Genomic DNA, 27,894 nt, shown 5'->3' with positions numbered 1-27,894 from the left:
TGAGGCCAGGGTTCACAGGGACAGAGGATCTGAGAGGGGGGCTGGCGGTGGGCAGTTTATTCCACTTCATGCAGACACTGACCCACACGCTCACGGAGCTTAAAAATAATACATCGAACCACACGGATGTCATCCCCTCCTCCCCCCAGACACAGATAGACACTTGGCTGAGTGGGATGGGGTCCGAGGGTCCAAAAGCCTCCGTCCTGGGAGAAGGCAGCGGTGTGGGCCCAGGTTGGGGGAGGGGCAGTGTCCTTTCTCCCCGGAGGAAAAGTGCAGAGCCAGGGCTAAGGCCCCAAGGCAGGGAGGCCCCCCTCTCACAGCAGATTGGCAATGGGAAGGCCAGGAAGGCGTCCTTCACAGTGGCCATCCCCTGAAGGGCCAGGCCGGGCTGGGCCCGTGGGCTGCAGCTCTTGGGAGGCTCAGGAGCACGGTGGGCAGCACCCTCTGGGTGCCAGGCACCCCAGGCTCAGTCTTGGGCACTGTCCGAGCGCCACTTGAGGGCGTGGTCCTTGTGGGCGTCGGGGACGATCTGGTTGCGCATGCCCCCGAGCAGGCTGGATGTGGCCTCCGTGGCCAGGATGAGCGGCTTCACCACGGTCGGGGGCAGCTGGCGGATCACGCCGCCCACGGCGCCCGTCAGCCCCTTCTGCTCGTGGCCCCGTGATGCCACGTCACAGATGGTCTGAGCTGTATCCAAGATGCCCTGTGGAAGCCAGAGGTCAGGGCGGGGTCTGTGTGAGGAGATGGGCATGGGGGACTGGGGCAGGGCGGGGACCTGGTCACCTCTCGCACTGTGTCGTAGGCCTTGGCCACACCCTCCCGCAGGTCGGCAGGCTGCTGGCCCCTGCGCAGCCTCCGCGCAGAGCGCTTGTCCTGCAGGGAGCGGGAGACGGGGGCTGCCGGGGATAGGATGTCATACACGGTCTCGGCTGTGGCCTGGGGGACATGGGAGCACTGATGAGGACAGCTGGCTGCGGCACATGTCAGCCCCAGGCCCCCAGGACAGTCTGAGACCCCACCAGCCCTCAGCCTCCCCGCCTGTCACTGTGCTGGTCTAGGGGGTCCTGCTCAGCCTCACTCCCCACTTCCTCCCACTCCTCCTCCCCTTCCTAGGCACCCGCCACTCTGCTCAGGGAATCTAGGAACATGGGACTCCTCAGGGGACTTTCCTAAAGTCTTCTCAACCCAAACCTCTCTTCCTGCGGACCACCATATTCAGCAGGTTCCGCATGGCTGCCGCAGCTGCACTCCTGAGACTGACTGCTCCTTGTCTGGCCCCCCCAGACGCCCCTGCCAGACGGTCAGGGGCCCATCCTTCCTTCTGTCTGCCAGATCCTCTGCCCAGCATCTCACCTGGCATCACTCTTTCCCACCTGACTGAACACTCCCGGGGGCTCCCTGGTGCCCACGCATCCCTCCCACCTCCCCTGGAGCCCTGCCCTCTACCCTGTTGGGGTCTGAGCTTGCAGGTTCCAGAATGCACCATGCACCTGCACTCACCCCTTAGCCGACTAGGACCATCGATCGCCTACAGAATTCATCTGACAACTGCCCACGAGACTGGCTCCCCAGCTTCCCTGGGGTCCTTCTGGCCTAGCGAAGTGCATGGCCTGAATGAACCAGGGCAGCCTCTGGGCCTCAAACACAGCCGTCCTCCACCCCCTTCTACAAGACATGCCATGAGCAGGAGACAGTGGGCTCTGAAGGCCTGGGGGGTGCTCCCACTCCTGCACGGGAGCCCCTGTGGGCTCGGGGGACCTGGCTTGGAGGCCCCAAGCAAGTCACTTAGCCTCTCCGTGGCTGTTTCTCTATAAAGTAGGGCTGTCATACCCAGACTGCCCACACTCAGAAGAGCTTTGAGGACAGAACCAGGGAGCTGTGGTGCAGAGGGCTCCAGCTGCTCTGTCCTGTACAGCCCAGATGCAGGGCACCCACTCACCTGGATAGCCTGTACCAACCGGTTGCTGAGTTCCAGGGCGGCAGAGGCTGTGGATGAGCCAAAGGAGGCAGCCCCTCGCTGCAGCCCCCGCATGAGGCGGCCATCCTTCCTGTACTGCTCAATGGGCAGCCACAGCAGGTCCCGGAACCCTTGGACTAGGGGGAAGGAGAGCTCAGAGACACCCGAGGCTGCCCTGCCCCCACCTCCTCCTCTTATTCCCAATGGCAGCCTCTAGGTTGCCCAAGGGTAAAAGCAGTTTCGAGGGCTTCCAAACCTAGACACTCACAGAGCTGGACAACCGAGTGCATGGGTCCCACGCCTCCCAGCAGGCCAGGCAGCTGGTTCTTGCGGATGTCCTGCAGCCACTCGTTGAGGGCATAGCCTAGCACCTTGTCCACACCCAGGAGCCTGGCAGGGCAGGGAGGTGAGGAGGCAGAAGGTGAGGCAGAGCCACACACGGAGGGACTGTGGGGCCAGGAGGACTCAGTACCCCTGTGGCAAGTACTGTGGGCACTCCTGCCCTCCCTGTGGTCCCACCCAGTCATGTGCAGAGGGACTGTGTCCTTGTTTTTTTTTTTTTTTTTTGAGATGGAGTCTTGCTCGGTTGCCCAGGCTGGAGTGCAGTGGTGTGATCTTGGCTCACTGCAACCGCCTCCCGGGTTCAAGCAATTCTCCTGCCTCAGCCTCCTGAGTAGCTGGGATTACAGGTGCCCGCCACCACGCCCAGCTAATTTTTGTGTTTTTAGTAGAGACGGGGTTTCACCATGTTGGTCAGGCTGGACTTGAATGCCTGAATGTGTGAGCCATCATGCCCAGCCAATTGTGTCCTTTACAGAGGAGAAACTGAGGCCCTGAGAAGGGTGATGACTTGGCCAAGGCCACACAGCCAGTCAGGACCAAAACAGAGGGAAGATCAGGGACCCTGGAGAGAGGCTGGGGTGCTGGGGACTCACCCGTGCCTGCAACAGAGCCGCTTTAGCTTCAGCTCGGAGCAGTTGAGTTGGGCCAGGCCGATGAGGAGGCCAGCGAAAGTGCCCTGGGAGAGGGAGGGGGTCCAGGTTTACCCGATGGGACTCAGGGAGCTAGCCAGCCCATGGGAGCCACTGGAGAGTGCCCTGGCCGCTAACGGTGCCTGGATGCAAGACCTGGCTCCCAGAGGGACTCAGCCACAGCTGACCCCACATGGCCACCCCATCCGACCGCCCCACTTACCACCTGGTCCATCGTGACGTGCTTGCCATGGTAATCCAGCCAGATGGGGACCTCAGACGTGAAGCGGAACTCTCTGGGTAGGGGAGCAGGAAGGGGGGGTTCTTTGCTCACTGGCCTGGCCCCCAGCAATCTGGCCCAGGGCCCCCCGCCCACAGTCCAGCAGCCTACCTGAAGTAGATGGGCTGCTGGTCAGGAGGGGTAGGGCTGTGTCCACCACCTGGGGCCTCCTGCGAACCAGTGGTCTCTACGCCCTCTGCCTGCCCTTCCAGGGGGCTGCTGGGCTGGGCTCGAGTCTCGGGGCGAGCTAGGGGAGGGGAGGTCACAGACTGGGGATGGGGCCGGGGATGACTGGGAACCTGGGCTGTCCTGGGAGGCAGAAGGCCCAGCCGCTCCCCTCTCTGGCCCAGCCTCTCACCCTCAGCGCAGGTCTCCCCTGGGACCACGGGGTTGATGCCGGCCACCAGACTAGTGAAGAAGTCCTTGAGGAAGAAGAGGGCATCCTGCAAGGGAGAGGTCCAGATGTGGATCAGACTCAGAGGCCTGGAGACAGTGGGGTCACCCTAGGCTCTGCTCTCACGTAGACCACTCACCTGGTCCACATTGAGCCGCAGGGGCATCAGCGAGACGCGGAGACAGCACTCAGGCCCACCCAGGTTGGTGGTGGGGGCCACATGCAGCGCTTTGATGGTGAGCTGGGAGCAGAGGGTGAGTTCTGGGCGCCTGCTGGGCCTCTGGGGCAGCAGCTCACCCAGCTGTTCCCTGACAGCTCATCCAGCCACCCTGCCTCTGAACACGCTGTTCCCTTCGCTAACACAGCCCCTAGCTCTGCCCTCCTCCCAGGCTCACAAACAACCTGGGTGTTTGTGTGGGAATGTGTGTATGTGTGTGAATCCATGCATGTGTGAAGCTGTGTCCCCGACGGTCCCGTGCCCTGCCCCAGGGTGGACGGTGCAGGTCGCTCATACCATGTTAGAGTGGGCACGTCGCGGCATCCGCTCACTCGTGTGTAGGTACAGGAACTTGTTGATCTGGGAGGAGGCAAGCCGGTCTCGGACCTCCAGCTCCTGCACGATGAACACCTGACGAGACAGCGGTCGCTCCTCCAACTCCTGGCTGGGGGCCGCAGGGCCTGTGGCTGGCTCCGCTGGGTACACCTCGTGCTGGAAGCTTACCTGTGGGGTGGACAGAGGCCTGGCCAGGTAAACAGGGCCCCAAGAGGGAGGGAAGGGCTGGCCCCAGACCCCTTCTCTATTCTTTTTTTGAGACAGAGTCACTCTGTCGCCCAGGTTGGAGTGCAGTGGCGCGATCTCGGCTCACTGCAACCTCTGCCTCTCGGGTTCAAGCGATTCTCCTGCCTCAGCTTCCCCAGTAGCTGGGATTACAGGCATGTGCCACCACACCCAGCTAATTTTAGTAGAGACAGGGTTTCACAATGTTGGCCAGGCTGGTCTCGAACTCCTGGCCTCAAGTGATCTGCCTGCCTCGCCCTCCCAAAGTGCTGGGACTACAGGCGTGAGCCACCACGCCTGGCCCCAACCCCTTCTCTATTCTATGCCCGGCAGGGACCTGCCTCTTCCTCCAGACCTGCCCCTGCTCTTGCTTCCCATGCCAGCTGCACTGGTCTCTGCCCCTCAAGGAGTCCAGGCCTGTTTTGCCTTCAGGACTTTGCTCTCGTAGCCCCTCTCCGTGGAGAGCCTTCCTTCCCCCGTTTCCTGCACACCCGCTGGCTGGCCATCAGGTCTCAGAGAGGCCCCTGGCCCCCTGCTCTGACACTCATCTCCCTCAAGTTCTTGCAGCACAGCCCACCAACCCAAGCAGCCTGAGGCCCCTCTGCCCTTTGCCTCTAGTGGCTCCTTGGGAAGCCCAGCACTGGTCTGGCTTACTCTGAGCAAGTGGGACCCCCCTGCCCCGGGCAATTTCCCAGGCCCAAACCTTGAACCCTCTGCACCACTCTCTGTATCTCACACACACCCCATCCGCAGCTGAACCTGTGGCCAGCCCCGACCTAGGCTGCTCACTAGCCCTCCCTGATTGCCGCAGAGCCCCGCCCCACAGAGGCCTCTCCTCAAAAGCCCTGAGGGGTTCGTCTCTTGTAAGACCCAAAGGAAACATTCTGGGTCGCTGGTTATGCACAGGCTCTGCTGCTCCTGGAAATGCCAGGATGCTTCCAGCTTTTTTTTTTTTTTTTTTGAAACAGAGTCTTACTCTGTTGCCCAGGCTGGAATGCAGTAGGGCGATCTCAGCTCACTGCAACCTCTGCCTCTTGGGCTCAAACGACTCTCCTGCCTCAGCCTCCTGAGTAGCTGGGACTATAGGCTAGGCGCACACCACTGCAAATGGTTAATTTTTTTTTTGTAGAAATGGGGTTTCGCCATGTTGCCCAGGCTGGTCTCAAACTCCTGAGCTCAGGTGATCTGCTCGCTTTGGCCTTCCAAAGTGCTGGGATTACGGGCATAAGCCACCATGCCTGGCCCCAATTTGTGGCTTTCACGCTGTCCTCTCTGCCTGAAAACTCTTCCTGGCTCACATCCCCACTTGTTCAGGTCTTTGTTCAAATGGTGCCTTCGGAAGAGGACTTTCCAGACCCCCCCCCAGTACACCTGTCTCCACCCCTGCAGACTCTCTCCTGAGCGCTCTTCACCATCGGACACACTCGATACATCTTGGTCCCTGCCTGGCTTCCTCCACTACAAAGGCAGAGGTTTTCCTCTGCGTTAGTCATTGCTACACGTGACATCGAGAACAAGGCCCGTCATTCTATGACACACACGTGTAGTAGGCACTCGCCACCCCACTCACCTTGCTCAGCTGGATCTCCATGAGGACATGGTGCTGCCGCCCGCTGCCCCCCTGCGTGCGCCATGAGTTCTGGGGCCGGTTGGGGCCAGAGCAGCGGGAAGGGGAGCTCCTGGGACCCAAAAGGCCAGCTCTTGCCCTGGGAAGAGGGACAGGGGCCAAGCTGACTCAGAGGAACCCCATTCCCTCCCCGTCCTCAGCGGGCCTTTTAGCCTGGGACAAGAGACCCCCACTAGCCCCAGTCCTGGGAGGCAGGCGGGATAAGGAAGGATGAGGAAACTGAGGCCCACCTGGGGTGGATGGGGCTCAAGGTCTCCAGCTGCTGAAAGTCAGAGATGGACCAGCCTGAGCCCCAACCTTCACCAGCTGCCACCTGCACCCGCTCCTCCTCACCTGTGGCCGGGGTGGGGGCCAAAGTCTTGGCCCCCATAGAGGTGCCAGACGAGGGAGACCTCACGTAGCACCACCCGAGTGCTGGGCACTGGGAAATGGGCAGGTGCCCGTAGCAAGTCCGTGCTGCCGATTGGCCGTGAGAAGTAACCGTCCCGCACAACGATGGGGCCGGGATGCAGCTGTGTCACCACAGGCTCCCCGTCTCGGGGCTGCAGGGAGGCCAGGTAGAGACGTGTGACACAGATGTTCGATCCAGCCCAGCTGCCCCCAGCCCCAGCTCCCGTTTCTCCCCTGGCCTCACTTCTTTTTCCTTTTTTTTTTTTTTAAGACAGGGTCGGGTCATGCTCGGTCACCCAGGCTGGAGTGCAGTGGCACAATCACGGTTCACTGCAACCTCTGCCTCCTAGGCTCAAGCGATCCTCCCACCTCAGCCTCCTGAGTAGCGGGGACTGCAGACATGTGCCACCACATCCGGCTAATTTTATTTTTTTTTTGTAGAGACGGGGTCTCACTATCTTGCTCAGGCTAATCTCTCATTGCTGGACTCAAGCAGTTCTCCCACTTTGACCTCCCAAATTGCTGGGATTACAGGCGTGACCCACCATGCCTGGCCTCCTCCCTGTTTTTGATGAAAGATGACACCCCTGGGTTGCTATCCCCGAGTCAATGCCTGAGTGGTCTGTTCAAGAGGAGCCTGAGAATCCTGGGCTCCTGCCAGTCCTACCTCCAAGGACCTGGGTGAGTTCAGACATTCCCACCGGCCCTTGCAGCCACATGGTTCTCCATCCCTCTTGCTAACTGCCCTCTCCTCTTCCTCCATCCCTTGAATGTCCCAGTCCCTCTGCCCAGAATACCAGGCCTCCTCCTCCTCTGGAAATCTACCCACTCCATCAAAGCCCAGCATCAGGGCTGCCTCCCTAGGGTGGCACAGACCTAGCACCACCCCCCAGGTGATGGCGACCACCTCCTGCCTGCTTCTCTCACCACGGGAGCTCCAGATGGCCAGGCAACCACCCCTGAGTGTTCTGTCCCCATCCCAAACACACCTGCCTGGACGGCAAACTGGTCCACCCCTCCCACCACGCACCGGGATGCCCAGGCCGGGAGCATCAAGGATGCAGAACTCATCACTGTCCAGGGTGTCTCCATCACCCTCCTCTTCCCTTTCATCTTCCTTCTCCTCTGAGCACGACCCTAAGCTGCCAGCAGGGCCCCCGACAGGTGGTGAAGGGGGTGGGGCCCCACTCCGTTCACCTGGGAATAGGTAGACGGAGATGGGCGACGCCTGAGGGAGGTGGCCACCTATAGGAGAGAGGCCAGTTTGGAGAGGCGCCCACAGTGGGTGCCTGACTGTGTCTGCTGTCCCCACAGCACCCCCACTCCACCTGAAGGCTGGGCCAGCTCCCGAAGGCTGCGCTCGGTGTCCAGGAGGGCGTCGGCCAGGTCGCGCTGGTTGATGAGGGCCGTCTCCACTGGGGGGCACGAGGGCAAAGAGGCAGGACTTTCCGAGAGCTGGGCCAGGCAGGGGAGGAGCGATGAGTGAGACAGGACGAGGGTGGCCCCCAGGGCTCCCCCAACCCCAGGCCCGAGGGCCATGGCAGGGGAGGGGCCTGGCTGAGCTCTGGTAGCCTGTGTGGCCAGGCCTCACCTGTATCTTCTGGCCGGCGATCTCCGTGGGGCTGGGGGGCCGGGGTGGGGGGTGCAGATCGCCTGTGCTCATTACGTACTGGAGCAGGTTGACCAGCAGGGCACAGGAGTCGGCACAGCTGTGCACGTGTACCACGTTGTTGGAGCAGCGCAGCTCGAATAGCGGCTGGCTCTGCGGGCGGGGCCGGGGAAGCAGCTATGTGAACACAGGGGCCACTGCCTGCTGGCCCCACCCGCTCGCTGGGAGGGCACCGCAGTTCTGACCCTGCCACAGGCAGAACACGGATGGTCTCTCCTGGAGTGGATGACCTGCCCAGTAACTCCACTGAACAGATGAGCAAACTGAGCCCAGAGGGTGAAAGGGGCTTGGCCCAGGGCCATCCAAGGAAGCAGGAGCGTGCCCACCCACCCTACCCCACTTCCCGTGAAGGGCTCTGCATGCCCAGTGAGGCAGGGCAGGTTATCTCCATCTTACAGGAGATGAATCCGGGGACCCACAAAGGTGGCTGACTCCCAAGGCCTCGCTGGTGCCCTGGCTGCAGCGTCCTCTGGTGGCAGGGCTGAAACCCATTCATTCATGCAACCAGCATCAGGGGACCCCCCCCAGGGCTGTACTGTGGCCCTTTGCAGGAGGGGCACTAACTGCAGCCCAGGAAGGGCAGGTGTGAACTGTGTCCGGAGCCCGGGCACGTGAGGGAGCAGCGGCCCCTGAAGACTCCCTTGGCCCCCGCACCTGCTCTGGCTCCAGGAGCCGGAGTGACAGCCTCACTCACCAGTTTGTCCTCGGTGCTCCCTTTCCAGGTTTTAATCACAAGTTCCAAGAGGTCAACATCCAAGACACAGACATAATCTGCAGCAGAGGCGAGAGAAAGGTCCTGTGGCCCCCTTCCACCCGGCCCCGGCCCCAGCACCTGGGGGAAGGATCCGGTTGATCCAGGTGTAGCCCCTGCTGTGCGGGCTACGTGTGGGAGCTAAGGACCCGGCCAGCAGCTGCGGGGAGACACCTGGCTGCTCTGGGTGTGGCCGGGGCGGTGGTCCCTCAGAGGGGAGGGAGCCCAGTCCCGGCCCTGCCCACCTCGCCGCAGGTCCAGGGTCTCCACCTCACACTTGTCGGACAGGTACAAGGCGGAGTCATCAAGGATGAACCTGGGGGGGAACAGGGCTGAGAAGGGCCCGGGCACCGCTGCAGGCGGCAGCTCCACGGGAGCCGAGCAGAGGGGTCCCAAGCCCACAGGAAGTGGTATGGACAGGCCCCTCCAGCCTCAGCGTTCCTGCCTGCACAATGGGGAGAAGGCCCAGACAGCAGGCAGCGGGAGGCGGGCAGCACTTGCAGCTCTCAAAGTGCCTGCAGTTCCCACACCTCGATGGGGCCTCATGACAGTCCTGGGAAGGGATGTCCATTTTTCTCCCTACTGCATTTGTGGTTCTTCTAAAATAAGTCCTTATTTTTGGCTAGGCGCAGTGTCTCACACCTGTAATCCCAGCACTTGGAGAGGCTGAGGCAGGCAGATCACCTGATGTCAGGAGTTTGAGACCAGCCTGGCCAACGTGGTGAAACCCCGTATCTACTAAAAATACAAATATTAGCCGGGCATGGTGGCAGGTGCCTGTAATCCCAGCTACTTGGAAGGCTGAGGCAGGAGAATCTCTTGAACTAGGGAGGCAGAGGTTGCAGTGAGCCTAGATCACACCACTGCACTCTAGCCTGGGCGACAGAGTGAGACTCCATCTCAAAAAGAAATAATAATAAGGGCTGGGCATGGTGGCTCACGCCTATAATCCCAGCACTTTTGGAGGCCAAGGCGGGCAGATCATGAGGTCAGGAGTTCGAGACCAGCCTGACCAACAAGGTGAAACCCTGTCTCTACTAAAAATACAAAACTTAGCTGGGTGTGGTGGTGGGTGCCTGTAGTCCCAGCTACTTGGGAGGCTGAGACAGGAGAATCACTTGAACCCAGGAGGCAGAGGTTGCAGTGAGCTGAGATTGTGCCACTGCACTCCAGCCTGCCAACAGAGCGAGACTCTGTCTCAAAAAAAAAAAAAAAAGTCTTTATTTTAAGGGTAACATAATGAAAACTCCTTTAAGATATTTTAGAATAAAGAAAATAAAAATCATCCATCATTCCTAATCCCTAATTCTGAGAAAACCACCATACACATCTCCTTCCAAACTTTCTCTGCAGCTGCATGCTGAGACATATATAAACACCCCTTCATAAATTGATTTTAAAACCTACGTAGTCCTGTATCCAATGTTATTTGAGTAAACACTATACTGTGGCATCTTTTTATATTTTATTTATTTATTTATTTACTTATTTGAGACAGAGTCTTGCTCTGTCACCCAGGCTGGAGTGCAGTGGTGCCATCTTGGCTCACTGTAACCTCCGCCTCCCAGATTCAAGTGATTCTCCTGCCTCAGCCTCCCAAGTAGCTGGGACTACAGGCACCTGCCACCACCCCTGGCTCATTTTTGTATTTTTAGTACAGACAGGGTTTCACCATATTGGCCAGGCTGGTCTCGAACTCCTGACCTTGTGATCCGCCTGCCTCAGCCTCCCAAAGTGCTGGGATTACAGGTGTGAGCCACCGCACCCTCCATCTTGTTATATTTTGACGTGATTCTTCAGCTTCACCTTAATCCCTGCGTGGTTTTCTACCTACTAGGTGGGCCATGCTTATTTGCTCAGGTTGTGAGGGTTGTGATTTAACTGATACGTTTTGACTGTTTTAACTTATACTACATAAGCATTAAATTCCACCTCTCTTATTCTCATATCCTAGGACAACTCCCAGATATGAGATTACCAGGTCAGAGAGCACAAATGCTTATAAGGCTCTAATCAGGAGGGTCCAACTGCCCTCTAGAAAGGCGGAAACAATCCACATTCCTGAGAATGGGACTATCACCCGGGTGCACATTAAGACTGAGAGCACCAGAGGACACACAGCTGGCGGGCAGCTTCGGCCCGGCGAGGGTGGGATGGCCCAGTGCGGGGCAGCCTGCATACCTGAGCAGGAAGGTGGAGGTGTCCATGATGATGTTGCTGGAGAGAGTGAAGGTCTCCGCAGTGATGAGGACACGCACGGGGAGGTAGAGTGGCCTGGGGGTGATACTCGGGCTGGGGCCGGCTCCTTACACCTGAGAGCCCATCCCCGTCCCCAGCCCCTGGCCCACCCAGCCCGGTACCTATAGTCCACAGAGCAGGAGAACAGGTGTGTGTGCAGGATGGTGATGACCGTCGGGGGCAGGTAGCCCAGCACAGGGTCATCCAGCACATCTAGGAACTCCAACAGCTTCAGAGGCCAGGGCAGGAGGAAACAGTGAGGATCAGGTGGCATCTTCCCTCCTCTAACCCCTCCCTGTCCTGGCCCCTGCCTGGCACCTCACCTTCTGCCCACTAGCTGTCTGCCACACCCCTTGCCCAGGAGCTCCGGCCAAGGTCAGCTGTGACCCAGTCCATGTTCCTCCCACCGGCCTCCTCCCACCTAGAGACCTGCTTGCCCAAAACAGAAGTCCAGAGTCACTGGGCCATGTGGCTTCACACCACCCACGCTCACCTGGGAATGCCAGCTCTGCTCGGGCAGCGCCATGTAGTGGCGCAGGGTGGCTTCGTGCAACCGCAGTGTCACCAGGAACTCCTGAGGGTGGGGGTGCAGTCAGGGCAGTGGGGAGGCCAGCCCCACCACGCACTGGGGCCTCACCGCACACTGGGGTCCCACCGCACACCGGGGCCGCAGCCCAGGCTAGCAGAAGGGGTAGCTGGCAGGCAAGCCCGTACCTTCACATTCTTGTGGGGGTCCAGGTGGATGCGCACGGCAGTGGACAACATGTGGGGGCCCCGGCCCTGGCCCTTGCGGCCCGAGGCTCCCCGCTCGGTCACCCCTTCCTCCGATGGGTAGATGGTCGGGGCCAGCTGAGCCGGGGGAGCGAAACTGGGAAGGTCCAGGTGACTGGGCAGCGGGTAGTCATCCACGGCCGCTGGGGAGGGGTCTCATGAGCCCCCTGCCAAGCCAACTGGCTACCCACTCCACCCAGGGCCCACATCCATCCTGAAGGCCCACCACCCCCAACCCTGGCCCCCAGTGGTGACCTGCCCCCAGGCCTCACACCTCGGTGGTAGAGTGTTGCCTTTTCAGCTTCCAGACAGAAGTAGCCAAGTCCTGGCTGGCCACAGTACTGGGAGACACTGAAGAGGGTACCATGCTCCATGTCCAGCACCAGCTCCCCGTGCACAGCCTCCAGCCGCTTCCCACCCTCATCCTGCAGAAGGAGCACACGGCCTGGCTTCCCCAGCTGCACTCAGCAACCCTCAAGCCCTTGGGGGGTTGGTGGCTCCTGGAGCCCTGGCCTAAGGGGGTCAGCTCCAGTTTCCACCATGGACACTGCTGGAGGCCCTGGATGGCACTTGCCTCTTCTGCCAGGAGAAAAATAATCTCTGCCGGGTCTGCCCCCTCGGAGTGGGAACGGTGGGTGCTCCATGCCCATCCCGACCCCTAGCATGGTGCTTTACATACAGCAGGGGGTCAGAAGGAGCTGATGGGCTGTGATCTGGTGGGCAGGCTGGCGTGGGTTGGCTGGCGCTGCCCACTCAGGCCTCCTGCTCTCCACATTCTTGACCTGGAGCTGCTTGTGCTGGTCTTGCTCTGCCGCCAATGGGAGCTCTGAAGTTTGGGGCCCACCTGTCCGGGGCTGCACTCACCTTGGTCTCACAGAGGGCTGTGATCCGCCCCTTCAGCACTGTCACCAGTGTAGAGAAGGTGCTCTGCAAGTGAAGACTTGGGGCCTCAGGGGCAGGGGCCTGTGGGCCACCTGATGCCCCCACTGAGAAGAAGTGGGCATCCTCGTCATCCGAGTCCGAGTCTGGGGTGAGATCAAAGCAGTTGGCTGGGAAGGAGACCGCGAAGGGCTAGCCTGGCCCTTCCCAGACCTGGGGGTCCTCCCTCTAGCCCAGCGTTAGCACCTCTCATACCCAGCTTGAAGGCTGACTTGCACATCTTAAAGCTGTCGTGCCAGAAGCCTGAAGGGCCGGGGAAGCCCGAGGCCTGGGCGGCGGGGTCGGGGGTGGGAAACAGATCTGCGGGCTCCCACATGAGCAGGTCGTTGTTGATCCTGAGATAGGCGGGTGGACAGCAGGTAAGGGAGGCCAGGCCCACCCCGTGTCCAGTCCCGCCCTGCTGGCCCCGCGTCTCCACCTGTTGTAGATGCTCTCGTAGACCTCCTTGCTGGGCAGAAAGATGTGGACACTGGGCAGGATCACTTCCAGGCTGCAGCGGGACAGTGCCAGGGTCCGGCTCTGGAACGTCCTCATCTCCTCAGGGTCTCCAGGGATCACCATCTGGACAGGGTGAGGTGGAAAGAGCAGGAGGGCCATCTTAGAGATGCTGGCTGGGGCCTGTCTCTGGTCTCAGTCCTGCCCTCCTATCGTTCATCATTCATTCATTCATAGGAGCCCTTCTCAGCTGGGGATGCATGATGGCCATATGGATACAGTGCTGATGGCACACCTGTGCTGTTCTAAGGGCTTCAGGTATGTTAACTCCTTTCATCCTCACAACAGGCCTATGACACAGGTCATGGTTAGGCTGGGCGCGGTGGCTCATGCCTGTAATCCTAGCACTTTGGGAGGGTGAGGAGGGCAGATCACTTGAGGTCAGGAGTTCAAGACCAGCCTGGCCAACACGGTGAAACCGTGACTCTACTAAAAATACAAAATTAGGCTGGGCGCGGTGGCTCACGCCTATAATCCCAGCATTTTGGGAAGCTGAGGCGGGTGATCATTTGAGGTCAGGAGTTCGAGGCCAGTCTGGCCAACATGATGAAACCCCGTCCCTACTAAAAATATAAAAATTAGCCGGGCGTGGTGGCGCATGCCTGTAATCCCAGCTACTCAGGAGGCTGAGGCAGGAGAATCGCTTGAGCCTGGGGGGCGGAGGTTGCGGTGACCCGAGATCATGTCACTGCACTCCAGCCTCGGCGACAGAGCGAAACTCTATCTCAAAAAAAAAAAAAGAAAAAAAAGAGAGAGAGACAGGTCATGGTGCCCATTTTCCAGGGGAAGAAACTCATCTATAGGTAACTCTTCAAGGTCAGGTAACTCCCCAAGGTGATGACACAGTCACCAAGTGGCAGAGCCTGGCCCTTAACTGCCTCTCCAAGTGTACAGTGCTGATCGACCGGTCAGGTGGGGCGGGACCTGATCTTTCCAATCGAGGACCCATGTTCCCCAGGGGCCTGCCCTCACCAGTGCCGTTTCAGAAAGACTCTCTGATTGGCTGGAAAGAATAGAAGAGCCAAAATCCTCACTGGTGTTGGGTCAGCTCATGCCCACCCCAGGTGGTCGTGCTGCCCTGGCCTACAGCCACACAGGTGGCTCCTATGGCAGGAACCCGGGCGGTGGGCGGGAGGGGGTCCTGGGAAGAGGTGGGGCCAAGTCTCACCTCCTCTGTCTCATACATGGTCCTCTTAGAGGAGAAGGGCGAGGGCTCAGGTTCCCGCAGCTCACAGGGACTCTCCACTGACAGCTCCAGCTCCTCTCCCTTCTCCGGGGCCACCTCCCACTGTGTGCTGCTGGACTGGGGGTTCACAGTCACCACTACCCTGCCGGGGCACAGGCCTGTCACTGGCCTGCAGGGCCCCCGGCACCCAGTTCCAAACTGGCCCCCTGCCACCCCCAGCAGAACCCTCCTCTCCCGGGCCCCGTCCAGAGCCCCTACTTACTGGGGCAGGAAGTACTTGCGCCCAGTGCTCTTGGGGTCCAGGGCTTTGGAGACACGCAGGCAGGGGACAGGTGGCTTCCCTCCATCTTCATAGATACCTGGAGGGGGATGGGGAATTAGGGGGGTCATCACTGCTGCCGTTTCCTATTTCTTCCCCAATGCCCAGGTCGGCTCAGAGCTGTGCCCCCGACTCCACACACACCTTGGTGGGCAGAGAAAGCCAGAGACAAAGGGTCCACCCTACTTGTCGGCGAGGAGGCCGGGGACAGGCAGTGCTGGGACTCCAAGAGCTGGTAAAGGCCTGGGCCAGGGGCTGCTCGGGTTGTGACTGGGCCCCTTCCATAGCCCCAAGCCCACCTCTCCCAGAAGCCAGGCCTCTTGCCCCAAGTTCTGTCACTCGGGGGCTCTTACCATGTAGGTCGGAGCAGGTGAGTTCCAGGTGGGTGGGGACTGGGGGACCAGGCCCACTGCTAAGCTCTGACCGGAACTGGGGCTCACTCAGCTCCAGCCGAAGCTGCTCAGCCCGCACGGCCTGGCCCGCCCAGGGGTCCCGCTCAGGCCGCAGGTCGGCAATGGGGAAGCGCAGCCGCAGCGTGGCCCGGGGTGCAGAGAGCCGAAATACCGTCTGCTGCTCCATCGCCGGCAGGGGCTCTGTCTGCAGGAGGATTGGGGGTCAGAGCCGCAGTCGGAGCCCCTCCCACTGTGACCAAGAGCCGAAGGACCCAGGCCCTGCACCCACCCCCGGCCTGGCCCTGGTGGGGCCTCTCACCAACAGGCCGGCTGGAGGCTCGGCAGGTACAGTGGCCAGGCGCAGTAGGGCGGCCAGCCGGTCCAGGGCCCCCAGCTCCACATCCGCCTGGAAGTTGGCCAGGTCCAGGGCCAGTTCTGAGTGGCAATGGCGGGCAATTGAGCGCCGGGGTCGGCTCTGAGGGCAAGGGCGTTCAGGTCAGTGAGGGCTGAGTGGTACTCAGAGGGTGGGACAGGAAGGCCCTCTCTGGTAGTGGGAGAAGAGCTGGGGCAGGGGCCACGAGGGCACTAAGGAGGCCTGCCCACCTTTGCCCGACGCGCACAACGCGCTTGTTTACTTATAAAAGCCACCCGACATGCGCCACTCTTAGCCACAGAGGCCAGCCGGGGGGCCCTCTGAGACAGGGCAAGGGCATGACCAGGCTCAGAGACTGGCATAGGAAGGGCCAGGCAGGTATTTGAGGGCCCCAGCATGGTGAGATGTGGAGCACAGGGAAGAGGGACAGGGCTGGGAGGCAGAGGAGGCCCTGGCAGAGGCCAGGGTGGGGTCAACACGCCATGGGGACAGCCTGGTGGCCTGGAGCGGGTGGGTTACCTTAGGCACATGGCGCAGGGTCTGTGTGTGGCGCAGATGGGCGCAGGGCCGAGCTGAGGCCTGGGAGCCCAGGGTACCAGGAAAGGTCAGGATCTGGGATGGGACCCGGGAGGCACATAGGGTCAGGCCTGGCCCCACAGCCACCCAAACCTCCAGACCCCACCTTGCACACATTCTGCCTCTGCCCTCACCTCCGTGTACTCAGGCTCGGAGGTGCCCCGGGGCCACAGACACTCCAGCACCTCCAGCTGCCCAAAGTGCACTTCCATGCTGCTTGTCCGCCGGCCCCGACTGCCCGTCCGCAGCTCCCAGGACAGCTGCACGGCTGTGCCCGTTAGCCTGCAGGGAAGAGGACAGGCGTCAGAAGGTGCACTTACGGGGCTCTGATGGTCTCTCCTCAGGCCCTGGCCTCGGGCTTATACCGAACATGGCTACAGGGACAGGCCCTCTGGAAGCGTGGTCGAAGGTGATGGAAGTCTCGGGAACCGAAGGGCCCATCCTTGGTGGCATCAAACTCGGTGAAAAAGTGCGTGGCGAGGTCAGGTGGTCCAGAAGATGGGGCAGACGTCTGAAGCAAGGTCACGGTCACACCCCCCAAGGTCATCTTCAGCAGCGAGTCAGGGCGCATGGTGTCCGGGAGGGGGTTGGGGGCCATCTTGCCTGAGGGGACAGAGGCTTCAGCAGGGGCTCCCAAGAGATTCCGGGTACCCCAGGTGGAGCAATAGTTCGCCACCAGGCTGGGGGTTGGGAGGCCAAGTCTGCCCCACCACGTGGCTCTGGCAGAAGGCTTGGTCAGGCAGGGGTGACACCGGTGGCTCCAGTAGGCCAGGCCCTCTGCCCAGGCTCAACTGAACCCTCCACAGGGTGCTGGAAGGATAGGATGTGATAAAGCACCCAGCCTAGTACCCACCCACAATAAGCTGTCAATAAACATGAACCCAAATATACAGCCTGGCAAAGGCCGATCTCACCATTCTCTTCCTATGGAAGAGGAAGCTGAGTCTCAGAGAGTTTAAGTGCTTGACTAAGATCAATGACTGAAAAACCTAGGCTCTGTCCACTGTATCTCCAGCTCCCACCTCGTTTGGTCCCCAGGGAACCAAGTCACAGATGGTAGATATCCAGGCATCGCTGGGGATTTCCTGTGTGCCTCTGACATCCTACGGCACTAAGGCCTCTTCTAGTCCTTCCTGTCCCTGGAGTACCCCCAGGGGGCTCCAACTCACCAGCTGGGTGGGCCTGGGCAGAGAGCCGGCGGGAGGCCATATCGCTGTGCACAGAGGAGGCCAGGTCTATATCGGAGAGGGAGAGCTCAGAGAGGGCTGAGGCCACACTGCTTGTGAGGCCAGCCATGGAGAAGAAGAGGTCTGTGGGTGAAGTGAGGAGTGTCAGGGACAGCCGGCCCCAGCCCCTAGGCTCCTGCACCCACACTAGCTGCCCCTCCAACCACGGTCCGACCCCACACCCACCAGTGCTATCCAGGTTGAGAAGGGGGTTGGTAAGGGGGTCTGGGCTGAGGGGCTCAGCCACCGCCCCTGCCTGCAGCTGCTGGTTCAGGTCCTGCTCAATCAGCCACAGGTCTTCGGCACCTAGCGGGCGGCTCTTGTTCAGCTTGTCAGCCAGGCCCTCAGGGTCTGCAGGGCAGGAGACTTCAGTCTGGGCTGGCTGGCCCTCCCAGCCACCCCACCACCATGCCACCCAGAGGCCTCACCTGTAAGGCTCACGGCGCTGAGCAGTTCCTGAAGTTGCTGGAGCTGCCTCGGGGTCAGGAGCAGGTGCAGAGAGCCCAGCTGTCCCGCCACCTCCAACTGAGGGCCAAGGGGGCAGCCATGGAGCCTAGGCCCACCACCCAGCTCCTCTAAGAGCTACCACCCACCGGCCCTCGCCCTGGGAAAGCAGGATGCTGGCTGCCAAACTAAACTCTGTTACCAACTAGCTGTATGAACCGGGCCACAACTTGACCTCTCAGCCTCAGTTTCTTTTTTTCTTTTCTTTGAGATGGAGTTTCACTCTTGTTGCCCAGGCTGCAGTGCAGTGGTGCAATCTTGGCTCACTGCAACCTCTGCCTCCTGGGTTCAAGAGATTCTCCTGCCTCAGCCTCCCAAGAAGCTGGGATTACAGGCGTGTGCCACCACGCCTGGCTAATTTTGTATTTTTAGCAGAGACAGGGTTTCACCATGTTGGCCAGGCTGGTCTCGAACTCCTGACCTCAGATGATCCACCCACCTTGGCCTTCCAAAGTGCTGGGATTACAGGCGTGAACCCTGCGCCTGGCCTACAGCCTGTTTCTTTAGCTGCCAAGAAGGAAGTAAATCCCCCACTTGACATCCCCACTCTGGTCTGCAGATAATCAGCCTTGCTGAGGAGGAGGAGTCTTGAGATGCGGTACTCACCCCCTCCCCAGGAGCCTGGGGACCCACCTTGGGGCCAGGGAAGGCCTCATTTTGCTTCAACTTCACCATCAGCTCCATGTACCCTGAGCAGCTGCCGATCTGCAAGGGGGGCTCTGGAGGCTCTTCCTGGGAGGCGGGAGGATACAAGAGGGGAAGGTTGAGAAAATGGAGTCAGAGATGGTCAGAAAGGATGGAAGGGGGTCAGAGGGCTCAAGGGATAGGAGATAGGGGCTGTGGGAATCAGAGCCCGGCTCACCTGTGCCGGGAGCTCCTCATAGTGCAGGCGGACCCCTGCCAGCTGCAGCAGCTTGTGCAGGAAGGCAGGCGGCTGATGCACGTCCACCGGCGGTGCCTGGCTTGGGTCCCGCACTGCCTCGTCACAGTACTCCAGTCTGGAGAGTGTAGGGTCAGCCCGTGCCCTGGCCACCCCAGGCCTGGAGCCCCTCTCTCCACACAGTGCTCTGTTCTAGGGGCACGGGGTCAGGGAGCCTGGCCTGCAGAGCTGCTCCATCACACCTAGGCCGTCCTAAACCGCCATGTCCAGCCCGGAGGCTCAGGCCAGCTCTTGCTCCTCAGACCCTCAGCATCTAACTTGGTTCTTGGGGCCTCGGCCACTCTGGGCCTGTATCACCTGGGCTCTGGACACCAGTCCGGGTTCACGATGCAGCCCACCTCCCCAACCCTACCACCCAGATCCACCCTGCCTCTTCCCAGGAACCCAGGCTGCGGGTGGGGACCATCCAGCAGCCCCCACTCCCCATCTTCACACCAGTCCACCCCAGATCGGCCTGCCCTTACCTCTGCACACGGACCTCGACGGCCACACCACGTTCCCCATCACCCGGAGAGTGCTCCACCCTCACGACAGTGTCCAGGAAGGTCACTTTGATCCTCCGAAGCACTGAGGAGTCGGGGAGGGGTCTCAGGTCAGGTGGAGCAGCAAACGGGAGGCAGAATTTCCCATCTGGGCACCAGGGTGGCCATGCCGTTGTCTGGATCCCCTGTTCTGTGTGCCACTGAAGGGCAGGAGACAGGGCGGCCAGGAGGGGCCTGCTCACCAGTCTCAATGGTCTGGGCAAACATCTCCAGCCCCTCCAGGGGCTGTGGTGGCTCAGAGGGCTCTGGTAGCCCATCCCGCAGACACTCCTGGGCCAGCTGCAGGCTTGTGGTCATGCATGAGGCCCAGCTCTGTGAGTCGGCAGCCCCTGGCGCTGTAGGGGGAAACAGGGTCTCAAGGCAGGCAGGCCCAGTCAGGTCCTGGACACCCTGGCTCACTCTCCCCACTTGCCTGCCCCCAGCCTCGCCCTGCCCTCACCTGGACCTCGGCGGGGCTGCAAGGTGAGCTGGAGGCCGGACACGCGCACTGTGCAGTGATCGGTGAGCAGAGCAGCCCAGGGCACGGCCACCTCGATGGAGCCCACGAAGCCTTCCACCAGCTCCAGCGGTGACTCCATCGACTCCAGCACCTCGTTCACAGACTGGGAGCAAGCAAGAGACAAAACCAGCTCAGGGAAACCCCAAATCCCACAGGCTGGCACAGCCTTATCTGGCCATGGTGCCTTGGAGAGCACCCTTGGCTTGCCCCATCCCTCCACGTGTTATCTACAAGGTCCCACCTATGCTCATGCTGTCCCCTACTACAGGCCAGCCCCCCTACCCCATCACCCAAAGGTGCCTAATCCTTCAAGCCAGAGCAAATGTTTCCCTCACCACTTAATTCAAGATAATATTTACCGAGCACTTTCTACATGCTGACACTGAGACTAGATGGGTAAATAAAATGTCTTCATTCCCCAGCCAAGCTAGGCTCCAGCCAGGGACTCAGAGCAACTAGGATGAAACTCAGAGGTGAGCAGGCGCTGGGGGGTGGTGAGGGGGCCGGTGGGGGGGCCGTGGGGAAGACGCCTAACCCAGCCTGGGCCGTCAGAGGGGCAAGCTGAAGAATAAAGGGAGGGGGGATAGGCACTGGTAGAAGATGGTGTGTTGCAGGCACAGGACAACATGGGCACATGTGTGGCAGAGTCCGGAATACTCATGTTCACCCTGGGTGAGCAGAGTTCAAAGGGACAGTGTCCAAGAGAGAGGGGCTGACCTGACGCCAGATGGGACCCCCCCCAACCCCAAACACCTAGTGTAGCTATACCTCTCTGTGAGGCACAAGGCTGAGCCCCTGGCTAAAATGTCCATGGTGGAGTTGTACCCCTGCCAACCTGGAAGCTCCTGGAGGGCTGTACCCCACCTGCCTCCCCCGTGACCCCAGGTGCCACCCAGAAAGGGCCTCAGTAAACTGGTTGGATCCAAGAATAAAAAAGCACATGGCAGAGCACATGGGAGTCCAAATTCCTCACCCAGAGACCCACAGCTCGGGAAACTGAGGCCTAGAGACAGGACTAATCTAGTCACCCAGTATACAACAGGGACTGAGACAGGGATCCGGGCCTCTCTCTCTTCATGCCACTTCAGAGGCCCCAGATACTCAGTTTCTTTGGGGGCCTTCAAGGCGGGGCCTGCAGGCTGAGCTGGGAGGAGGGGCTGGTTATCAAGAAAGCGCCTGCATTCCACCAGGGCCCTAGAGAAGCCAATTCAATCCCCAACAAGAGGGCAGGGAACAGGAGTAGGGTGTTTTCTGGAGCTGAAAGTAAAAAGGGGAAGCCTAGGGCTGGATATGGTGGTTCATGCCTATAATCTCAGCACTTTGGGAGGCTGAGGTGGGAGGATCCCTTCAGGAGTTCAAGACTAGCCTGCGCAACATAGGGAAATCCTGTCTCTATAAAAATAAAAAAGAGGCAGCCTAGAGACGGTCTTAGAGTCTAAGGTTAGAGGTCAGAGAGGGCTTCCTACACCAGAATTCACAGACAGCCGGCCACTGCGGGGTGCCCCCAGTTCAGGGCCCAGGGTTATCCTACCCCACATTTGCTCACCAGGGCTTGGCCTACCCCCAAAGCCTAGCTCTTCTGCCCAGATTAGCAGACCCCGGAGTCCAGCCACAAAACTGAGAAGTCCCTGCCTCCATGCCCACCCCTGCTGCCCTGGACCTGGTGGATCGACCAGGACGCACCTCTAATCGGTGGCTCCTTCAAAGCTCCCCAGGTCAGCTGAGCTGTGAGTCAGGGCTCCTCACCATTCCCAGCCTCAAGCCTCTGACCTTACACCTCTTGGCCTCCCTGGCATCTCCCTTGGCCTCCTCCTGGCTTGAAGCCAGATCTCCCCACCTTTCCTCCAGGGCCTCCCTCCAGGCGGGGACACTGAGCCGGCCGGTCGGTGGGAGATGTGGGTGGGGGCCCTCCAGTCCCTCCCTAGACACCCACTTGGCCCATCCCACTGTCCCAAAAGCAGGAAGTAGGCAGCGACCCAGGCACACGAGGTGTTGATCAACACTGGTACCGACGCGGTTGTTGACATACACATCCGGTGGTTTGTTGATCCCACCTACGGGCCCAGGACCGTGGGGTCAAGAGGTCAGGGCACATGATCCACAGGTGTCCTCGCCAGGGCTCCGGACCCCTACCAGCTTACCAGCTTCCCCCACCAGCTGCGCAGGCCCAAGTCTGTCACTGCCTTGGCCCAGCTCTGTTCCTACGCTCCCTCCCCAGCCCCTCCTCAGCCCGAGAGCCACCCTCCTTAACTCAGCCCCCAAACTCGATGAGTTTGTCTTGCATTCTCCAGACAGGTGATCTTGCCCTCTCCAGCCTCAGTTTCTCCTCCCGTGGAGACAGAAACCCCTTCCCGCTCAGTTTCTGGCTGTGGTAAGGAACTGAAGAGGCCAGCCGGGGTGCCTCTGACGCCTGGAGAGGGCAAGATTCCCCTGGCCTCTCTACGCCCGGTGCCTGATTCCCCCAGCCCGATCTTGCCTCAGGGAGCCTCAGGTCGCTGCGCTCCCACCCTCCGCACCTTCCTGGACTCGGGCCTGGCTCCTCACCCAGATTTCCAGGTGGATGTCTCGCAGGGCAACGCTGCCCTTGTACAGATCGAGGCTGAGCTGGTCCAGGCTGAGGTGCTCTTGGAAGAAGTGACCTAAGTAGTGGTGCAGCAAGTAGCGGCAGACCCGCTCTTTCACACAGTTTGACCATGGCCACAGCCATCGTGACATCTCGGAGACCGCCGGGCCTGGGCCGCCTCCGCTTGCCGCCCGCCGGCGATCCCCGTCCGGCTCCGCTGTTCACTAGAGCCCCCGGCTCGCCCCGCCGCTTCTCTCGGCGCCAGGCCGCGCCCCCGGTCGCCCAGCCACGCCCCCTACGCTCACTGTCATTGGCTATTGCAAAGGGCGAGGCCTACTGATTGGCTGCGCGGGGCGGAGCCTTCGGGCGCGAAAAAGGGACTGGGCTCTCTGCATGATATAGTGCCCTCAATCATGATTTACGCTTGCGTGAAGTACTGTGTGGGAGGACCTTTAACCTCCCCTCTACAGGCTCTGGGAAGGCTGTTGCTCCAGGTGCCGGCCCCTCAAAGGAATGCGCATGTGCTGATTCGTCCAACCACTTTAAGTGGTTGGGTGGTTGGGGAGGATTTAAAGGGACAGTGTCCCATCAAACTTCGTAGAAGCCTTCCCCAGAGGAGTAAACTCAGTGCGCGATCTTAAGCGCGCATCTGTGGAAACAATTAAGTGAGTAAACATTTGCATTTTGCAAAATCCTTTTCCTTTATCTCATTGAGCCCTCTTAACAATCGTTCAAGGTAGGGATTATTGCCACCGCTTTACAGGTAAGAAAACAGATTTAGATACGAGAAAGACCCTGCCTCAAAAACAAACAAAAATAAATAAAGGCTCTGAATCCATCACCAAGGAAGGTCTTTTTTTCCCTCCTCACCCCGGAATGCTCAGAGGGAGATTAACTGACCCTCCCTTCTCTCTGCCGTCGGTCAGGCCTTAGGCCCCTCTCTGGAATAATAATAGCTTTTCATATCTCTAGTCCTAAAATCAAAGAATGGATTCTGCCTCCTTTAAGCAGGGGGGCATTGTTTTTGTACAGCCTTTGAGCTAAGTATGGTTTTTATGTTTTTTTAATGGTTAGGGGAAAAATCAAAAGAAGAATGAACTTTTCATGGCATGTGAAAATCATATGAAATTCACATTCCAGTGTTTACACATAACGTTTTAGTGTCACACAGTCTTGCTCATTTGCTTAAGTTCTGTCCAGGGCTGCTTTCTTGCTACAAGAGCAGAATTCAGTACTTGAGACAGAGGTCTGCAAAGCCTAAAATATTTATTTTCTGGCCCTTCACAGAAAAAGTTTGCCAACCGCTGCTCTGTAGGGGGCGGCCACACAAAACCTCTTACATCATGGGCGACTTCAGGAGCAGCCACAAGTAATTATGTTTCTTTTCTTTTCTTTTTGAGACAGACTCTCTCTGTCACCCAGGCTGGAGTGCAGTGGCACAATCTTGGCTCACTGCAACCTCTGCCTCCTGGGTTCAAATGATTCTCCTGCCTTTGCCTCCCGGAGTAGCTGGGATTACAGGCATGCACCACCGCACCTGGCTAATTACCGTGTTGGCCAGGCTGGTCTCGAACTCCTGACCTTAGGTGATCAGCCTGCCTTGGCCTCCCAAAGTGTTGGGATTACAGGCATGAGCCACCGTGCCCGGCCTATGTTTCTACTTTATTTATTTATTTTTTTGAGACGGAGTCTTGCTCTGTTGCCCAGGCTGGAGTGCAGTGGTGCAGTCTTGGCTCACGCAACCTCTGCCTCCAGGGTTCAAGGAATTCCCGAGTAGCTGGGATTATGGGTGTGAGCTACCCCACCTAGCCTGTGTTTCTATTTTAATCTTACTTGGGAGCTGGACTCTTACATTCTAATGCCAAAACTCAGCCTGAAGCAAGGGCAACCGCCCTGGCCCACAGGGCAGGGACCTGTATTCCAGTCACACCCATGGGTGGTTTCTTCTCCTCTTGTGACCCTCAGTTTTATCCTGTGTAACTGGGGTTGGGTTAGTAAGTGGAGATAGTTCATTACCTGGAAGGAACAGGCTCCACTCAGGGAGGCAGTCTGATAGGACAGCCATTCAGAAAGTGCTTATGGGCCAGGCACGGTGGCTCACGCCTGTAATCCCAGCACTTTGGGAGGCCGAGGCGGGTGGATCATGAGGTCAGGAGATCGAGACCACCCTGGCTAACACAGTGAAACCCCATCTCTACTAAAAAAAACAAACAAAAAATTAACCAGGCGTGGTGGCGGGCGCCTGTAGTCCCAGCTACTCGGGAGGCTGAGGCAGGAGAATGGCGTGAACCCAGGAGGCAGAGCTGGCAGTGAGCCGAGTTTGTGCCACTGCACTCCAGCCTGGGTGACAGAGCGAGACTCCGTCTCAAAAAAAAAAAAAAAAGAAACTGCTCGTGGAAGGAATGGAGGGCTCTGCCTTCTTCCATGGCAGGCCGGGGGCAGTACCGTGCTCACCAACTGATTATTACATTAATAATAATAGACCGGGTTGGGTTGCTCACTCCTGTAATCCCAGCACTTTGGGAGGCTGAGGCAGGAGGATCGCTTGAGCCCAGGAGTTTGAGACCAGACTGGGCAACATAGCTGAATCCCTGTGTCTACAAAAAAAAAAAAAGTTTCAAAAAATTAGCCGGGCGTGGTGGTGTGTGCCTGTGGTCATTTGAGCCCAGGAGTTTGAAGTTGCAGTGAAGCTATGAATGCACCACTGCACTCCGGCCTGGGTGACAGACGGAGATCTTGTCTAAAAAAAAAATTAATAGTAAATATAATTGCCACCATGAATTAAGCCTGTGTGATGTCCTAGGCCTTGGGCTTGTTACTTTACGTGCACGATCTCATCTGCTCTGCTGTTCACCATATGCTCATGAGGGAGGTTCTATTAATATCCCCATTCTTAAGGGAGAGGAGACCAAGGCTACGTGCCTAAATGCTGTGGAGCGAATGAATGAAAAAGGATTAAGATTCAGAAATCATAAAAAGAAAAAAGAGGCTAGGAACAGTGGCTTACACGTGTAATCCCAGCATTTTTGGGAGGCTGAGGTGGCCAGAGTCACTTGATCCCGGGAGGCAGAGGTTGCAGTGAGCTGAGATTGCACCACTGCACTCCAGCCTGGGCAACAGAGCAAGACTCCATCTCAAAAACAAAAAAAGGAAAGAAAAAAGAAAAAACACCACTTCTCCTCCTTCCAAAGGCGGTGGGGATAGAAGGGGATATTCTCTTGGTCCAAGAAAAGTTGTCCTTTCTAGGCCCCTGGCGCCACTCTGGGAGTTTGCTCTCCTCTAGTGAGGGAGACTCCAGGGTCAGGCTGCACTCACATCTGTGTCTTGTAACTTAACTGGTGGGCACATCCATCTCTTAGGAGTTGGTGCCTGCAGGTCCATTCCTGAGCCCCAGTTCCCAGTGCCGTGTGTGTGCCACAGCAGAAGATTAGACAGGACTGAGAGGATGCAAAGATACTTCCCCAGACGAGCTCCATAGAAAACCAACTCCAGAGATAGTCATTCCTCAATCTAGCCTCAGAGTAGGAGCTAAAGGAGTGAGCTAAAAATCCTGGCACAGTAAAGGGGACGATATTCTCTTGGGAGGAAATGTGGTGTTGGGAACCCCATGGGGCATTCTGCAACGAAGTCCCAAGCCCCCACTTTAGGTCCAGCAGTTATTTTTTTTTTTTTTTTGAGGCGGAGTCTCGCTCTCTCTCCCAGCCTGGAGTGCAGTGGCGCGATCTCAGCTCACTGCAACTTCTACCTCCTGGGTTCAAGTGATTCTCCTGCCTCAGCTTCCTGAGTAGCTGGAATTACAGGTGCGCACCACCATGCCTGGCTAATTTTTCTGTTTTTAGTAGAGACAGGGTTTCACCATGTTGGTCAGGTTGGTCTCGAAGTTTTGACCTTGTGATCTGCCCGCCTCAGCCTCCCAAAGTGCTGGGATTACAGGTGTGAGGCACTGCGCCCAGCCGTAGGTCCAGCAGTTCTATGTGTGTGTATATATATATATATATATATATATATGTAATTTTTTTTGAGACAGTACCTCACTCTTGCTCAGGCTGGAGTGCAGGGGCATGATCACAGTTCACTGCAACCTCTGCCTCCCGGGCTCAAGCAATCCTCCCACCTTAGCCTCCCCAAGTAGCTGGGACTATAGGCTCATGCCACCATGCCCAGCTAATTTCTCTATTTTTTGTAGAGATGGAGTTTCACCATGTGGCCCAGGCTGGTCTTGAACTCTTGGGCTCAAGCAATCTGCCTGCCTCTGCCTCCCAAAGTGCTGGGATTACAGGCATGAGCCCCTGCACCTGCCCTAGGTCCAGCAGTTCTAACAAATACACTGGCCCTGGGCATTGCATTTAGGGGCTTCTTCTACCGGACAACTGGATTCCAGTCAACTCAAGAGGTCAGGGGAAGTTTGGGGTCAGGATTCCTCCCCACAGAGAGAAAATGGGGAGGGCTAGGCTGTGCCTAGGCCGGGGGGATGGCCCACCCTCTGGGGTGAGAAAGGGATCACGGAGGTGGCCTGGGGGCTACGGCTTTTGACTCTGTCCTGGGTGGAGAGCTTGGGTTTTATCAGAGGGAAGGGCTTTCATGGAGGAAGAGAGGCCATCCCTCAAGGATGGGTGGAGCTGGAGGGAGGAGATCCCAGGCAAATAGCAGGGAACTGGGTGTCCAGGCCAGAGGAGCTCCTCCAGGTAACTCAGGGACAGCCAGGAGAACAGAGGGATCTGGACACACCTGAAAAAGCAAACTTCATCTATAAATACATGGAACTTGATCTATAAATACAATACTGTTGAATTGTACCACTAAAATGGGTGACTTTTGTTTTGAACATACATCTGTCGTTGCATATAACACGATGTAATGCATTTCGTTTAAATTGTGGTAAAAGCCACACATGGTGGCTCACACCTGTAGTCCCAGCACTTTGGGAGGCCAAGGCGGGAGGATCACTTGAGCCCAGGAGTTAGAGACCAGTCTGGGCAACATGGCAAAACCCTGTCTCTACAAAGAATACAAAAAATTAGCCAGGAGTGGTGGCATGCACCTGTGGTCCCAGTTACTCGGGACTGAGGCTGAGGTGGGAGGATTGCTTGAGTCCGGGAGGCGGAGGTTGCGGTGAGCCAGGATCGCGCCACTGCAAAAAAAAAAAAAAAAAAAAAAAGCTGGGTGCAATGGCTTACGCCTGTAATCCCAACATTTAGGAGGCTGAGGCAAATGGATCGCTTGAGCTCAGGAGTTTGAGACCAGCCTGCGCTACATGGTGAAACCCTGTCTCTACCAAAAAAACAAAAATTAGCCTGGCATGATGGCGCGCATCTGTGGTTCCAGCTACTTGGGAGGCTGAGGCAGGAGGATTGCTTGGGCCTGGGAGGTGGAGGTTGCAGCAGTGAGCTGAGATGGTGCCACTGCACTCAAGCCTGGGTGACAGAGTGAGACTCTGTCTCAAAAACAGAAAAAAAGAATGTTCAACCTTGCATCCCCCAAGTGACACTGTGCCTATTTTGAGAACCAGTT

At 58.5% G+C, this 27,894-nt stretch overlaps 1 protein-coding gene across 2 annotated transcripts; it reads right to left on the bottom strand.

Annotated features, from left to right (window-relative positions):
• Positions 1-42: 42 nt before the first annotated feature.
• Positions 43-22,646, bottom strand: ATG2A (autophagy related 2A). Of its 2 annotated transcripts, none has more exons than XM_024255902.3 (41): positions 22,365-22,646; positions 19,761-19,923; positions 19,504-19,656; positions 19,244-19,346; positions 18,702-18,837; positions 18,473-18,571; positions 17,764-17,860; positions 17,522-17,686; positions 17,279-17,419; positions 16,475-16,712; positions 16,244-16,391; positions 16,053-16,145; positions 15,480-15,635; positions 15,122-15,365; positions 14,712-14,808; positions 14,432-14,591; positions 13,187-13,329; positions 12,964-13,103; positions 12,694-12,854; positions 12,104-12,254; positions 11,773-11,972; positions 11,552-11,632; positions 11,181-11,287; positions 11,002-11,094; positions 9,066-9,136; positions 8,764-8,840; positions 7,992-8,162; positions 7,729-7,855; positions 7,431-7,645; positions 6,344-6,552; positions 5,954-6,089; positions 4,120-4,326; positions 3,745-3,846; positions 3,570-3,654; positions 3,323-3,458; positions 3,155-3,227; positions 2,896-2,978; positions 2,229-2,350; positions 1,943-2,097; positions 787-939; positions 43-706 (listed from the first exon to the last, which is right to left on the bottom strand). In XM_024255902.3, exons 1-41 carry the CDS (start codon positions 22,533-22,535, stop codon positions 470-472), a joined length of 5,799 nt encoding a protein of 1,932 aa, XP_024111670.2. In that variant the 5' UTR covers positions 22,536-22,646; the 3' UTR covers positions 43-469. The 2 variants fall into 2 exon arrangements, with proteins under 2 accessions (XP_024111670.2, XP_024111669.2); XM_024255901.2 differs by having other exon boundaries at positions 12,694-12,878; positions 22,365-22,638.
• Between the last annotated feature and the right edge of the window lie 5,248 nt (positions 22,647-27,894).

Source organism: Pongo abelii, chromosome 9 (genome assembly GCF_028885655.2).
Source record: "Pongo abelii isolate AG06213 chromosome 9, NHGRI_mPonAbe1-v2.0_pri, whole genome shotgun sequence".
NCBI classification, from domain to species: domain Eukaryota; kingdom Metazoa; phylum Chordata; class Mammalia; order Primates; family Hominidae; genus Pongo; species Pongo abelii.
The sequence above is the reverse complement of the archived record's forward strand: the minus strand, read 5'-3'. Positions and strand labels throughout refer to the sequence as shown.

Excerpts from the sequence above, each read along its gene's own strand:
- ATG2A (XM_024255901.2), bottom strand. The coding sequence starts at position 22,535 with ATGTCACGATGGCTGTGGCCATGGTCAAACTGTGTGAAAGAGCGGGTC. Across the intron at positions 16,392-16,474 it reads TGTCCCTGTAGCCATGTTCG|GCTAACGGGCACAGCCGTGC; the intron begins GTATAAGCCCGA and ends TCTTCCCTGCAG. Across the intron at positions 2,979-3,154 it reads ACGTCACGATGGACCAGGTG|GGCACTTTCGCTGGCCTCCT; the intron begins GTAAGTGGGGCG and ends TCCCTCTCCCAG.